The following is a 15,089-nucleotide window of genomic DNA, read 5'->3' on the forward strand; positions in this document are numbered from 1 at the left end:
AGAAACGTGTGAAATGATTATAAATGTGGCTGATTAAATGCCTTGTGTTGAATGTGAAAATAATTTTCCACAGCACAAAAAAGGTCAGAATATTCAAAGTATTAGAATTTTCTCACGTAGATAAAATGACATCTTACAGTCTCTGCCAAATATTAGTGTTACTGACTGCTTTCAAGTTCAAAAAAAGCTAGTTTTGTATATCAAAAAGTAGCTGGGAGAAGACATGATTACCTTGGCTTCTTAATTTTTACTTCTTTAGATTTGTCACTCAATGTCTTTAAACTGAAATTAAAGACAAGCAAACATTTAATATATAAAAGCTGCAGATAACTGTACAACAAATGTTAAAACAGTACCAGAAGCAAATTTGATTCATGTCTCAGGCCTGCAGTTATTTTTCTCTTTCATTATGTACTTGCGATTCTTTATGAAAATAAGTTATAAGGGGAACTAGCAAACATTTAGAAATTCCCTATGTAAATGCTATTTGGAAATCAAACAAGTGACTGCACAAGTATTGCATTGTCCCCTTTCAAAGGTTTCAGAGTAACGGGCACATGGGACTGTCAATATTCACTTTAGATCAGCCACAGAACAAAAGTTCAAACACCACTGACTTGTACCATACTTTGAGCCAGTGATATTTGCAACTTGATATACTGTTCCCATGGTCATTTGTGGAAATATTGCCAAATTGCTACCTTCTAACATTTTGCTCAATTACCAAGTTCTCACAGGATTTTTAAAAAATTCATTTCCTTCATAGGGTATAAATATTGTTCGAACATAGGAATTGGGAAAAGTAGGCAAATTCAGCTCTTTGATCCGCTCCGCCACTCATTCAGATCATGACTGATCTTTCCCTGATCTCAGATCCACCCCCTTCATCCCTTTTTTTGTTATTAGAAATATATCCATCTCATTCTTGAAACCATTCAATGATTCAGACTCCACCGTGCTATGGGACAGCAAGTTCCACAAATTCACCACCCTCTGCGAGCAGTTCCTCTTCATCTCAGTTTTAAATCTACTGCCTCTCAGCCATAACTGTGACTTCTTGTTCTAGATTACTCCGTAAGAGGAAATATTTTGTCTACATTACTTTATCAATCCCTTTTAGAATTTTATACACACCGATAAGTTTTGATCAGACATGCTGATCTTGATTCATGCTGTTAACAGCCCATATGCCTTAAACTAGTTTTTTTTTGCAATGATGGAAAGATGAAACTTGCAATAAATTTACCCACGCAACAACTTAGCTCGTCATACGGATATTTCTACCCAGCAGGAAATCAATCAATCGTGTCATGCAGCTCACAAACCTTCAGCAGTCAACAGAGGTACAGTGTGAACAACTGTCAGAAGACTTAAGTTTCCTAGCAGCTTTTGGAGTTTCACCCGCTGAGTAGCTATCCAGAGGAAAAGCTTGTGCCAACAGCTCTGCCCTCACATGATTATCACACGATTTAACTCAAGATTCACAAAACACACAGAAAGTGTGTAAGCTCGGAAACTCAAGTTCATAAATATTTTGCTTTTAATGTGCACAGACCCTTCCCAGGTACATTTCTGTAATTGTACCATAAATCATGGAATTTTTATGATGAAACTGAAACTTGTAATAAACTTACGGAAAGTAGGTGAATTTCGCAATAACACCGATATCTTTATCTATAGGTTAGTCATAGCGACTGGTTGTTACCAAAAAGTCTGACAATTTTATTTCAATTATATGTTTAAAAAGTCAGTAGCAATGTGACTGAACCCGGTGCCTCCCTCATTGCGAAGGAAAGTCCCCAGCCCTAGGCCCGGCTTTCTATCGGAAACAACCCGACCTCTGTGCCGCATCCTTTCCTACCCGCTGCTGAGGTCCTGCTGCGCACTCAGCAACCGCTCTTTGAAATTCTCAAACATCTTTCCGCCTCCTAACGCTGCCCGAATGCGGGCCTGGGCCGTCGTAAACAAGCCATCCTGGGCCAGCAGCACCTGACTGACAGCTCCCGCCTCCGGCTCCCAGTAGGGGCGGGACTCAGGCTCGCTGTGAGGAAGAGCTGGTCTGAAGCTCGCGCGGGCTAAGGGGCGGGATTCCAGCTCGCGGTGAGGGAGGGGCAGGTCTCCGGCTCGCAGTGAGGGAGGGGCAGGTCGCCGGCTCGCGCTGTTGGAGGGGATGGAGGCCGAGCCGTGGTGGGAGGGCACGTCCGTAGCTCGCGCGGCTGGAGGGACGGGACTCGAACTCGCGGTGGCGGAGGGGCGGGTCTCTAGTTCACGCATCTGGAGGGGCAGGACTCCAGCTCGCGTGGGGGGCGGGACGGGACGCCAGATCGCAATGGGGGAAGGGCAGGTTTCTCTCTCTCTGTCGCGCGCGTGCGCGGGGGGGGGGGGGGGGGGGCTCGCGGGGAAGGGTGGGAGGTTAGGGTCTGAGGCTGGCTGGCTTCTTGGGCAGAGCAGGAGCCGTCCCAAGTTATGGTACAACTAGAAAGAATGCTTTCACTGGTGCATCTGTAAAAGTTGGAGAGAGTTGTAGCTGACATGCCAAATTTCCTTAGTCTTCTGAGAAAGTAGAGGTGTTGATGGGCTTTGTTAACTATAGTGTCGGCATAGGGGGAACAGAAAAGGTTCTTGGTGATCTGGACACCTGAAGACTTGAAGCTCTTGACCCTTTTTACTTTGTCCCCATTGATGTAGACAGGCATGTTCTCCTTTATGCTTTCTGAACTTGATGACAATCCTTCAATATCAACAAAAGGAGACAGAATATTATTGCTGCATTAGTTCACCAGATTCTGTATCTCATTCCTGTTCCCTGTCTCGTCATTATTTGAGATTGGACTCACTACGGCGGTGTCATCAGCAAACTGGAAAATCGAGTTGGAGGGGAATTTGGCCGCACAGTCATAGGTATATAAGGAGTATAGTAGAGGGCTGAGAACACAGCCTTGTGGGGCACCAATGTTGAGAATTGGAGGAGGTGTTGTTGCCTATCCTTACTGATTGTGGCCTATGAGTTAGGAAGTTCAGGATCTAGTCGCAGAGGGATGATGCCAAGGCCCAGGCCATGGAGTTTTGTGGGAATAATAGTGTTGAAGGCTGAGCTGTAGTCAGTAAATAGGAGTCTGACATAGGTGTCCTTGTCATCTAGGTGTTTCAGGGTGGAGTGCAGGACCAGGGAAATGGTGTCTGCTGTGGATCTGTTATAATGGTAGGCAAACTGCAGTGGATCCAGGTAGTCCAGGAGGCTGGAATTGATTCGTGCCATGGTTGACCTTTCAAAGCACTTCATAATGATGGATGTCAGAGCCACTGGCCGATAGTCATTAAGGCATGCTGCTTGGTTTTTAAGTACTGGGCTGATGGTCATCTTCTTGAAGCAGATTGCTGTAAAGAGAGGCTGAAGATGTCTGAATACCTGTTCCAGCTGATCCACGCAGGATCTGAGTGCACATCCGGGTACTCCATCCGGGCCAGTTGCTTTCCGTGAGTTGACCTTCAAGAAAGCTGCTCTGACATCTGCAATGGTGACCCCAGATACAGGTTCATCCAGAGCTTCCAGGGTGGAGGGCATGCTCTCGCTGACCTCTTGCTCAAAATGGGCGTAGGATGCATTGAGCTCATCAGGGAGGGGTGCGTTGGAGCTGGCAATTTTACATGCCTTCATCTTGTAGCCTGTTATGTCTTGCAGACCTTGCCATAGTCAGCGGGTGTCTGGCTAGCCTGGGACTCTAGCTTGGTCCGGTATTGTCTTTTGGCATCTTTGATGGATTTCTTTAGGTCATATCTGGCTTTCTTTTATAGGTCAATGGCGCCTGACTTGAACGCCTCAGACCTAGACTTCACAAGCAGTGGATGTCCCTGTTCATCCGTGGTTTCTGGTTGGGAAACACACGGATTTGCTTCTTTGGCACACAGACGTCTACACGTTTAGTAATGAAGTCAGTTACTATAGTGGTGAACTCCTTCAGGCTGGTCGCAGAGTTTTTAAATACTGAGCAGTCCACTGACTCCAAGCAGCCCTGTAGGAAATCATCCAATTCCTCAGACCAACATTGCATGACTCTCTTTGATAGATTTTCCCACTTCAGTTTTTGCTTGTAAGCTGGGAGCAGGAGCACAGTGTTGTGGTTTGATTTGCCAAAATGTGGGCGGGTGATAGAGCGGTAGGCATGTTTGATATTTATGTAGCAGTGATCTAGGATGTTTGGGCCTCTGGTGGAGCAGAAAATGTGTTGGTGGTAACTTCGTACTAAGGTCTTGATAAGCTTGGCCTGATTGAAGTCCCCGGCCACGATGAACAAGGCCTCAAGCCTATTAGTAGTGGTGTATATTTTGTCCAGCTCAATCTTCAGATAGTGGTGAGGGACGGGAGGGTTAGAGGAATTGATAGGCGGTTCAGTGGGCAAAAGCGGGACTCCAGGATGGTAGTCTGCCTCCCTGGAGCTGGGGTACAGGATGTGTCGGAGAGGTTAGAGGGAATCTTGAAGGGCCAAGGGACCCAGGTGGATGTAATTATACATGTAGGAGAGAAGGACATAGGAAGGAAGAGTAGGGGGGAAATACGTACGCAGTTCAGGGAGTTGGGAGCCAGGCTGAAGTGTAGAGCCTCCAGGGTGGCGATCTCTGGGCTGCTGCCAGCGCCCAGCAATAGCAGGGATAAGAATAATGAGATCCTGCAGCTGAATGCGTGGCTGAGGGATTGGTGCAGGACAGAGGGTTTTAGTTTTGTTGACCATTGGGAAGTCTTTGCAAAGGAAGGGCACTTGTATAAGAGGGATAGGGAACACTTAAATGGGAAGGGGACACATATTTTAGCTGGGAGGTTGGCTGGAGTGTTTAGGCAGGGTTTAAACTAGTATGGAGGGGGGGTGGGGAGGAGAGAGACAGCTCAGGCACTGGGAGTGAGTTGGAGGTCAGGGTAAGTCTAGTTGGTAGGAAAATCCCCCAGGAGAAGGAGGATCCGAGAGGGCCTGAGGGTCTTAGGTGCATCTGTTTTAATGCGAGGAGTGTGACGGGAAAGTCGGGTGAACTTAGGGCCTTGATGTTTGCGAGGAATTTAGATGTGGTGGCAGTGACAGAGACGTGGTTAAAGGAGGGGCAGGACTGGCAGCTAAATGTTCCAGGGTATAAGTGTTTTAGGCGTGATAGGGGAGGGTTGAAAAGAGGAGGGGGAGTGGCGCTCTTAGTTAGGGAGCAGATCACAGCGGTGCAGAGGGAGGATAACATGGAGGGGTTGGAAATTGAGTCTCTGTGGGTGGAGTTGAGGAATAGGAAGGGGGCCATTACTATGCTAGGAGTGTACTATAGGCCGCCCGATAGCCCGCGGGCAGTGGAAGAGGGTATATGTAGGGACATTTTGGATAAGTGTAGGAAGAATAGGGTTGTTGTAGTGGGAGATTTTAATCTCCCTGGGGTGGATTGGAAGGTGCCTAGAGCTGGGGGGGTCTGATGGGGAGGAATTCGTAAGATGTGTATTGGAAGGATCCTTGCAACAGTATGTAGATAGCCCGACTAGAGAGGGGGCGATACTGGATTTAGTTATGGGAAATGAGCCGGGTCAGGTGGTTGAGGTTGCGGTGGGCGAACATGTGGCTAATAGCGACCACAACTCCGTCTACTTTAGGATACGAATGGAAAAAGATGAGAGCTGTCCTAAGGGGAGGGTGCTAAATTGGGGGAAGGCTAGATACAGCCGGATTAGGCAGGAGCTTAGGGATACAGACTGGGATAGGCTGTTGGAAGGTAAGACCACGTTAGGCATGTGGGAGTCTTTCAAGGGAAAACTGCAAAGGGTGCAGGAAAGGCAGGTGCCGGTTAGGAGAAAGGATGGGAAAGGTAGAATTAGGGAACCGTGGATTACTAGAGATATAGAAGACCTGGTTAGGAAGAAACGAGAGGCATATGTCAGGTCTAAGCAGCTGGGAATGGAGAGAGCGTTGGAGGAATACAGAGGGAGTAGGAGGGATCTCAAACGGGGAGTTAGGAGAGCAAAGAGGGGGCATGAGATGGCTTTGGCAGGTAGGATTAAGGAGAATCCAAAGGCGTTTTACTCCTATCTTAAGAACAAAAGGATGGCTAGGGGTAAAATCGGTCCTCTCAGGGACAGACGTGGGGAATTGTGCTTAGAGGCAGAGGGAATGGGGGAGATCCTGAATGAATACTTTGCGTCGGTATTCTCGAAGGAGAGGGGCTTGATGTCTAGTACGGTCATTGAGGGAGCGGTAGACCAATTGAAAGATCTATCGATTACGAGGGAAGAGGTGTTAGGGCTTTTAGAGGGCATTAAAACCAATAAATCTCCGGGGCCTGATGGCATTTATCCTAGGCTGCTTAGAGAGGCGAGGGGTGAGATTGCTGGGCCTCTGACACAAATCTTTGTCTCTTTGGACACAGGTGAGGTCCCAAAGGACTAGAGGATAGCGAACGTGGTACCGTTGTTTAAAAAGGGTAGAAGGGATAGCCCGGGCAACTATAGGCCAGTGAGCTTAACGTCAGTGGTAGGTAAGTTGATGGAGAGGATTCTTAGGGATAGGATGTATGCGCACTTGGAGCGTTGCGATCTGAATAAGGATACGCAGCATGGCTTTGTCAAGGGGAAGTCTTGCCTTACGAATCTGGTAGAATTCTTTGAGGAGGTGACAAAAACGGTTGACGAAGGTCGAGCCGTTGATGTCGTCTATATGGATTTCAGTAAGACGTTTGACAAAGTCCCTCATGGTAGGTTGGTACAGAAGATTAAAGCTCATGGGATATGTGGTCAGGTATCTAGATGGGTAGAGAACTGGCTTGCAAAGAGGAGTCAGAGAGTAGTAGTGGAGGTGTCTTTTTCTAGCTGCAGGTCTATCACTAGTGGTGTGCCGCAGTGTTCGGTACTGGGACCTCTTTGTAGTGGATATAAATGATTTGGAAGAGGGAGTAGGTGGTGTGATCAGCAAATTTGCTGATTATACCAAGATGGCTGGATTGGCGGGCAGTGAGGAGCAGTGTCTGGCAATACAGCGGGATATTGATAGGCTGGTTGATTGGGCAGATACGTGGCAAATGGAGTTTAATCCGGATAAATGTGAGGTGATGCATTTTGGCCGGAATAATGTAGGGGGAAGTTATATGATAAAGGGTAAGCCCGTAAGGAGTATAGAATCACAGCGAGACCTGGGGGTGCAAGTGCACAAGTCTTTGAAGGTGGCAGTGCAAGTGGAGAGTGTGGTGAAGAAAGCCTATGGTATGTTAGCCTTTATAGGAAGGGGTGTAGAATATAAGAGCTGGAGTCTAATGTTACAGTTGTACAGAACGTTGGTTAGGCCGCATTTGGAGTACTGCGTCCAGTTCTGGTCGCCTTACTACCGGAAGGACGTGGAGACTCTGGAGAGAGTGCAGAGGAGGTTTACCAGAATGTTGCCTGGTACGGAAGGACTGGGGTATGAGGAAAGATTGAAGAAATTGGGGCTCTTTTCCCTTGAAAGACGCCGACTGAGGGGGGGATCTAATAGAGGTATATAAGATTATGAAGGGTACAGATAGAGTAAATAGAGGTAAGCTATTTCCTATAATAGACAAGTAGGACAAGGGGCCATGGACTTAAGGTGAGGGGGGAGAGGTACAACACAGATATTAGAGGGAGGTTTTTCACACAGAGGGTAGTGGGGGTATGCAATGCTCTGCCAAGTAAGGTGGTGGAGGCAAACACACTAGAGTCCTTTAAGAGTAACTTAGACAGGCACATGACTGAGTTGGAGATGGGTGGATATAGGAGATCCTTTTAAATAAGGGTCATTAGCATTGAGGCGTCCCTGGTAATGTAAATGGGTACAGTATGATAATGTTTTTTCTCTTTTCATTCACAGGTTTTGAGTCAGTCCACCTCGTGTCCAACGAGGGGCATACACACGATGGGTCGTACTGGGGCTGCTCTTGGTTGTTCGAGATTGGCCTAGTGCTTCATGTCGTTAGTGTGTGCCTAAACTGGACAAGATACTGGGCAAGACGACAGATCAGTGACTATCGCTGATTGCTGTGCAGACACATGGATTTGGGCCGGTGTCTGTGGGAGTTTGCGCATTCTCCCCGTGTTTGTGTGGGTTTTCTCCGGGTGCTCCGGTTTCCTCCCATACCCCAAAGATGTGCTGATTGGCAGGAATAAATTGTCCCTAAATCAGTTTCCCTCAATCTGGATGGCCATAAAACATTAGACAGGGGTCGTGGGTAGAGAGGTGGACTGGTGGTGTTGAGATGGCGGTGCGGGCTCGTTGGGCCGAAGGGCCTGTTTCCCGGGCTGATTTTGTTCTTTGTTTGTTTGTCTGTATGGGGTGGGATGTAAACTGCCATCAGGATAACAGAGGTGAACTCCCGTGCAAGGTAGTAGGGACAGCATTTTAACATCATGCTTTGTATAGCGTGCAAGAAATAATTCTTTTCACTGCATGCTAGTGCATGTGACAATAATAAATCAATTCAAAATCAAACTGTCTACATTAAGTTGGCAGCCTGCCCACATGGCAGAGTAACCATTCCAGCATTGATGAAATGCAAGTCGTGCAGTAAAACTAATAAGGTCTTTAAATTGTGTAATCAGATGTCCCCCTCAGAGCAGAAAGCCAGTGCACATCCAGTGTGGAGTTTGCACATTCTCCCCTTGTCTGGCGTGGGTTTCGTCTAGGCGTGCCGGTTTCCTCCCACAGTCCAAAGAATAGCAGGTTAGGTGGATTGGCCATGCTAAGTTGCCCCTCACTGTCCCTGGATATGTGGTTTAGGAGGATTAGTGGGCTAGATATATGGGGTACAGGGATAGGGCCTGGGTGGGATGCTGTGTCAAAAGGTCGGTGCAGACTCGATGGGCTGAATGGCTTCCTTCTGCACTGTAGGGGTTCTATGCTTATATATAATCCCTCCACTGAAAAATGTCCCAGAGGTTGGACTAAGGAACTGGCCCAAATGACCCCTCACTGTTTTGCCAGGCTCCCACCAACATCCCAGTCTACTTACCTGGGAGACAATAAATTCTGACCAAATGATCTAACAGTCATGTAATAAAGGAGATATGAGTTAGAAAATTAGCTTTTGGTCAAACAAAATGACACTAAAGAAATTTGTTTATTGTTTTTATATTACCACGTTAGTTTTCTTGAAAAGAAATCAATCTGATTGCAATTTCTGTTCTTTATATTTTCCTGATGGAAAATAAAACATAATCACTGACATTATGTCTCATCTCACTAAGTCTTTATTGGTTTTCTTTGGAGAGCTTGAGGAAATATATATTTGAAAGTTATGAGTATCTAATGCAATTCATATTCTTAAGTCATCCCATCATTTGTGTAGATAGAAACGTAGAAAATAGGAGCAAGAGTGCACCATTTGAATCTTCGCACCGGCTCTGTCATTCATTATAATCATGGTTGATCGCCCAACTCAGTAACTTGTTCCCGCTTTTTCCTCATTTTTTTTGATCCCTTTAGCCCAAAGAGTTATAACTAATTCCTTGAAAATATACAATGTTTTGGCCTCAACTGCTTTCTGTAGTAGAGAATTCCACAGGTTCACCACTCTCTGGATGAAGAAATTTCTTTTTATCTCAGCCCTACATAGTTTATCCCGACCACACGTACCCCGGCGATCAGGAACATCCTTCCTACATCTATCCTGTCAATCCTATTGGAATTTAATAGGTTTCTATGAGATTCTTCCCTCGTTCTTCTAAACTCAAGTGAATATAATCCTAACTGATTCAATCTCTCCTCTTACATCAGTCCCGCTATTCCAGGAATCAGTGTGGGATTCCTGCACTCCATCCATAGCTAGAACATCGTTCCTGAGATAAGGAGACCAAAACTACACATAATACTCCCGATGTAGTTTCACCATGGTTCTGTGGAACTGTAACAAACATTCCTGCTCCTATATTCAAATTCTCTCACTATGAAGGTCAACATACCATTTGCCTTCTTCACCACCTGCATGCTTAATTAGATTTAGGGCAGTGAGATTTAATAGCCATAAAATTGAGAAATTCTGACTGCTTAAGGGAGCATATGGCTCCACTAAACCAGAGAATATAACAACACTGCACCTGAATTTGTGTTATCTGTGTAGTAATAGAATCATTTTAAGAAAGCCAAAGCAGCTGTTCCTAGCAGAAAAAAAGTGGATAAAACCACAATGTAGCCATAATTAGATCTTGTGTGAATTCTCAGTCTCTGGTTTCATGAATACCCTCGTTTTGTGGAACCCAAAACATGACTATTATAAGTGGCTAAATCTGTAACAAAATTTCTTACAACTTCTACCACATCTATAAACTAATACATTGCTTACTTTTAATCCAAAAAGATGCTGATATCGAGAACTGGAGATAACATCCACTGCCAATTTTGTCAGAACTTATTAATTTTTATTGTACCGTACAGGCCAGGTATAATAAAATGGAAATGCTCAGCTCAGATCAATCATTGCAGTTATTGACCTTCCTAATGTAACTTGGCACATTTTTCACACCCAATCTCCACCAACTTGCAATTCTTTATGTCATCCCTGAGTCCTTAAAAATAATAAATTACTGAGAATTCAAGGAAACCTACAAATTTGATTATCAAGGGCCTATCCTTGAACTTCTCTGTTTAAAAATTAATTGCTGTCTGTGAGAATCACTACCATATTATTAAGTGGTTCTCACTTTGCTGCATGACATGCATTTAAATTTTTTTATTATCTCACTGATGACAGAGATTATGATACACAGCTGTTTGAGCTTTTCGGTATGGAATTAATTGTCTTTCTACTAGCTGGCAACCAATATATATTCTATGAGAAGTTGCAAGTAATTGAAGTATGCAGTTTTGTACAAATTCTAAATGAATAATGGACACAAAACATATGCATAATTACATTTCCAGAAAAATCTAGCTGCCCTTTGGATTTAATTGGTAGATTCTGTTTTTCTTTCTTTACGTATTGGTATTGTTACTGTTTGTACTACCTTGACACAGTTCCACCAAAGCATCATTTTATCCCAATAGCTATTAATACATATTTTTAAAATGTTTAATATTCTGCTCAAAGTGAAGGAATTGAAACTTGCTTTACCTTTGTTTCAAGTGTCATCGTTAACAATCCCCACATCAGCTAAAATTTTTAAAAGAGCTCTTGAAAGTTGTACCTTAACTTTCTATATCATTGCAACATTTGATTTATCCAAGTAAGTCAGTTTTGTGATATTTTTCAATAAAAACTTTGATTAATTGTGGAGGGAACTGGAGCAGTTCACTGGGTAACTCTTCTGCTCCTGAGCTGGATATCCTAGATTTCAGTCCTGGTCCATGAAAGACGCAAGTCTCAGTCCATTGGTGCTGTTCCCTAGCTGAGATAAATGGGAAGGTTAACAACAAGAAGAGCATCTGGCTGAAAAGCTACCTGTCCCTGTCTAAAAATTATGGTTGATATGATGGAGTGAACACGTAACATGAAAAAAGCTGAAAGAGGAAGGTAATCAGTATGAAATTATGAATAAAAGTATGGTGCGTTTTCATGACTGCTAGAAGGATATAACAAGAGTAGTCCATGTGACTCCTTGACCAGTTCTATCCTATTCAATAGGATTGAGGCCTTAACTCAATTTTTCCACCTGCCACCAATAACCTTGACCACCCATATAGATCAAAAATCTGTCTAACTCAAGCCTTGGATACATTCAATGATCCAGTCTCCACTGCTCTCGGGGGCAAGAATTGCAAAGATGATGGAGAGAAGAAATTCCTCCTCATCTCAATTTTAAATGAGTTACCCTATTTTTTTGATCTGTCCCCACTAGGTCTATATTCCTACACGAGGGAAATATGGCTGATCCTTTAACTCACTTTAGGGATGAGCAATAAATGCTAGCCTAGCCAACCATGGTCACATCCTGTGAAAAAATACATTTTTTGAAAAACTTCCCTGCCCAATCGCCATAACTTAGTTCCCCGAGAGACAAACAATCTGTCTATCTCAGCTTTAAATATTCTCAACAATGAAGCATCCACAACCCTCTTGGGAAGAGAATTCCAAAGATTCATAATACTTTGAGTGAAGAAATTGCTCCTCATTCTCAGTCTTAAATGATCAACTTTTTAAACTGAGACTGCCCGCTGTATTCTAGATTTTCCAACCAGGGGAAACAATCTCTCTGTCTACCCTGTCAAGCCCATTCAGAATCTCGTTTGTTTCATTGAGGTCACTTTTCATTTTTTTCTGAACTCCAGAGAGTATGGGGGCAATTTACTTAGCTTCCCATTATAGAACAACCCCTCTCCCCAAGAACCAATCCAGTGAATGCTCACTGTGTTGCCTCCAAGGCAAGTACTTCCTTACATATGGAAACCAAACACACAGTGCTTCGCTATCACAGAAGCCCTATACATTTGTAGCAACACTCTTAGAGTCTTGAACTCCAGCCCCCTTACAATGAAGGCCAACGTCCCATTTGCCTTTCTAATTGCTTGCCATACCTAGGTACAAACCTTAATCTTCTGAACATCAATAGTTAAAAACTTGCTGCATTTTAAATGTATTCTGCTTTTCTAATCGTATTGCCAAAGTGAATATTCTTTGATTCCCCATTACCCAATCTGTCTTCATCTCTTTTCAGCCTTTTTGTGTTCTCCTCACAGTTTACATTCTCACCTGATTTTGTATCATCAGCAAACTTAGATATATTACTCTAAGTCTCTTAATCTGAGTCATTAATATAGATTATAAGTAGCTGAGACACCAGTACCAGATCCTTGCACAATTTATTTTTCGTAAAATCATGTTGACTTTGTCTGATCATACTATGATTTTCTGAATGCATTATTAAGACTTCCTTACTAACAGATTCCGGGATTCTTATCAGTACTGATATCAAGCTAACTACCTATACTTCCCCTTCAAATCCATTGGAACCAAGTCTGAAAATTAAGGGATTTTGTAAAATCAGAACCAGTGCATTCTCTACAGTTGCAGCTATCCCTTTAAGACTCTAAGGATGTCGGTCATCAGGTCCTGCGGATTTGTGAGATATTAATCCATCAAGTTTCCCCAGCACTTTTTCTCTACTGTTAATTTTCAGTTCCTCATTCTTTCTGGCCTTTGGGTTGCCTTATATTTTTGCTCTATAATTTATCCACTGTGAAGACTTACACATCTTCCAGAGCCCACATCTTCTGGTTTCTGACGTACATTATGAGATGCACATCAGGATTTGGGTTACATCCATGGGACTTGACCAGAAATGTTAGTTTAAACCTGGCCTAACAGCTGGGTAATTCCACAGCAAAACTCACCTGCCCTCCCCACAACTTCCCCCCTCACCCCAACCACTCAGTTACCCCATCCATTCAACTCCTGACCATCCCTTGACCACATGATTACCACCCGGCCTGACCTGACTACTCTCTGACCACCCAAGTACCGCCCTGACTATCCATGAAAACCCAATTCCTCCCCCTCAACCAACTGGCTACTCCTTAACCACATGACTACTCCCCTGACAGGACTGTCCTCAGACTCTCCTACTATGCTCTGACCACCCAACTACTACATGACCCAATCTGACGAACCCCAACCTCCTGACTGCACGCCGACCACAGTGCTATTCCTGACCCAACTACCCCCGATCCACCAGACAACCCCTTGACCACAAACTACTCCCTGTCCACTTGATTTTCCCCTCCACCTACTCCCCTTAATCTGCCCCCAATCATATCTGTTTATCCCCTGGATTGATTACTCACCTCACCTTCTCACCCATGACCTATCCAACTGTCCACCTTCTCACCCACCACCTACTTACTCAACTAGCCACTATGTATCCAACTAACCTGCCAGCTCACCTACTCACTCACTCGCATACTCATTCAGTCACTTAAGTCATTCATTCACTCATCCACATTCATCCATTAGAGGCTCGAACCTCTAAAAACTTATCTGAATATGCAACTAGTGCTGTAAAAAGAGGTGTGTCCTTTCTCTGACTTTATCACAATCCACTGGACTTGGAGGGGGAATGCTGCATTTCCCATTTGTGCTACAACTAAAATCAGAAGACACCAGAAGAAGTAGCCAGTGGCATTGGGCCAGGAAAATCCTTGCAGGCAATGGCAATGCTGGTTCAGAAGATGTAGATCATAATACTTATGTCTCCACCATTTTCAAATTCCCCATCATAATTTCTCCTGTCTCTATGACAGACATACGAAATAGGAACAAAAGTAGGTCATTAGCCCCTCGAGCTTATTCTGCCATTCAATAAAATCATGGTTGATCTGTTTGTGTTTTGAATTCCACATTCCCATTTACCCCTGATAATGTTTGATTCCCTTGGCTAACAAGGATCTATCTACCTCCACCTTAAAAATATTCAATGGCCTGTAAGGGTGTTTTCTGGGGGCTTCCCTCTGGTTCCATGTATTGACAGTAAGGAGTCTCACAACACCAGGTTAAAGTCCAACAGATTTATTTGGTAGCACAAGCCACTATCTTTCAGACGCTGCTCCTTCGTCAGGTCAGTGGGAATTCTGTTCACAAACAGGGCATATAAAGACACAAACTCAATTTACAAAATAATGGATGGAATGCGAGTCTTTACAGTAATCAACTTTTTAAAGGTACAGACAATGTGAGTGGAGATGTCATTAAGCACAGGTTACAGAGATGTGTATTGTCTCCAGACAGGACAGTTAGTTAGATTTTGCAAGCCCAGGCAAGTGGTAGGGGTTACAGATAATGTGACATGAACCCAAGATCCCAGTTGAGGCCATCTTCATGTGTGCGGAACTTGGCTATCAGTCTCTGCTCAGCGATTCTGCGTTGTGTGTAGTGAAGGCCGCCTTGGAGAATACTTACCCGAAGATCAGAGGCCAAATGCTCACCTGAAATGCTAAATGCTTACCCGAAACCTAAACCTAAATGCTAAAACCTAAATGCTTACCTGAAGATCAGAGGCTGTGACTGCTGAAGTATTCCCCAACAGGAAGAGAATATTGTGATTGTCAAGTGGTGTTCATTTATCTGTTGTCATGGCTTCTGCATGGTCTCCCCAATGTACCATGCCTTGGGACATCCTTTCTTGCAGCATATGTGGT

The 15,089-nt window shown here is 44.2% G+C and overlaps 1 protein-coding gene across 1 annotated transcript in view; it reads right to left on the bottom strand.

The window, feature by feature from the left end:
- The window catches only part of LOC145353613 (dysbindin-like), a 216,631-nt gene extending 214,550 nt beyond the window's left edge, over window positions 1–2,081 (bottom strand). The window contains exons 1-2 of the mRNA XM_080204382.1: window positions 1,862–2,081; window positions 232–282 (exon numbers count right to left, since the gene is read on the bottom strand). Of these exons, the coding sequence (XP_080060508.1) occupies window positions 232–282; window positions 1,862–1,917 (107 nt within the window). The 5' untranslated portion in view covers window positions 1,918–2,081. The remainder of the gene's footprint in view (window positions 1–231; window positions 283–1,861) is intronic.
- Window positions 2,082–15,089: the final 13,008 nt, after the last annotated feature.

This window comes from Carcharhinus amblyrhynchos, chromosome 2 (assembly GCF_965287045.1).
Source record: "Carcharhinus amblyrhynchos chromosome 2, sCarAmb.v2.hapA, whole genome shotgun sequence".
NCBI lineage: Eukaryota > Metazoa > Chordata > Chondrichthyes > Carcharhiniformes > Carcharhinidae > Carcharhinus > Carcharhinus amblyrhynchos.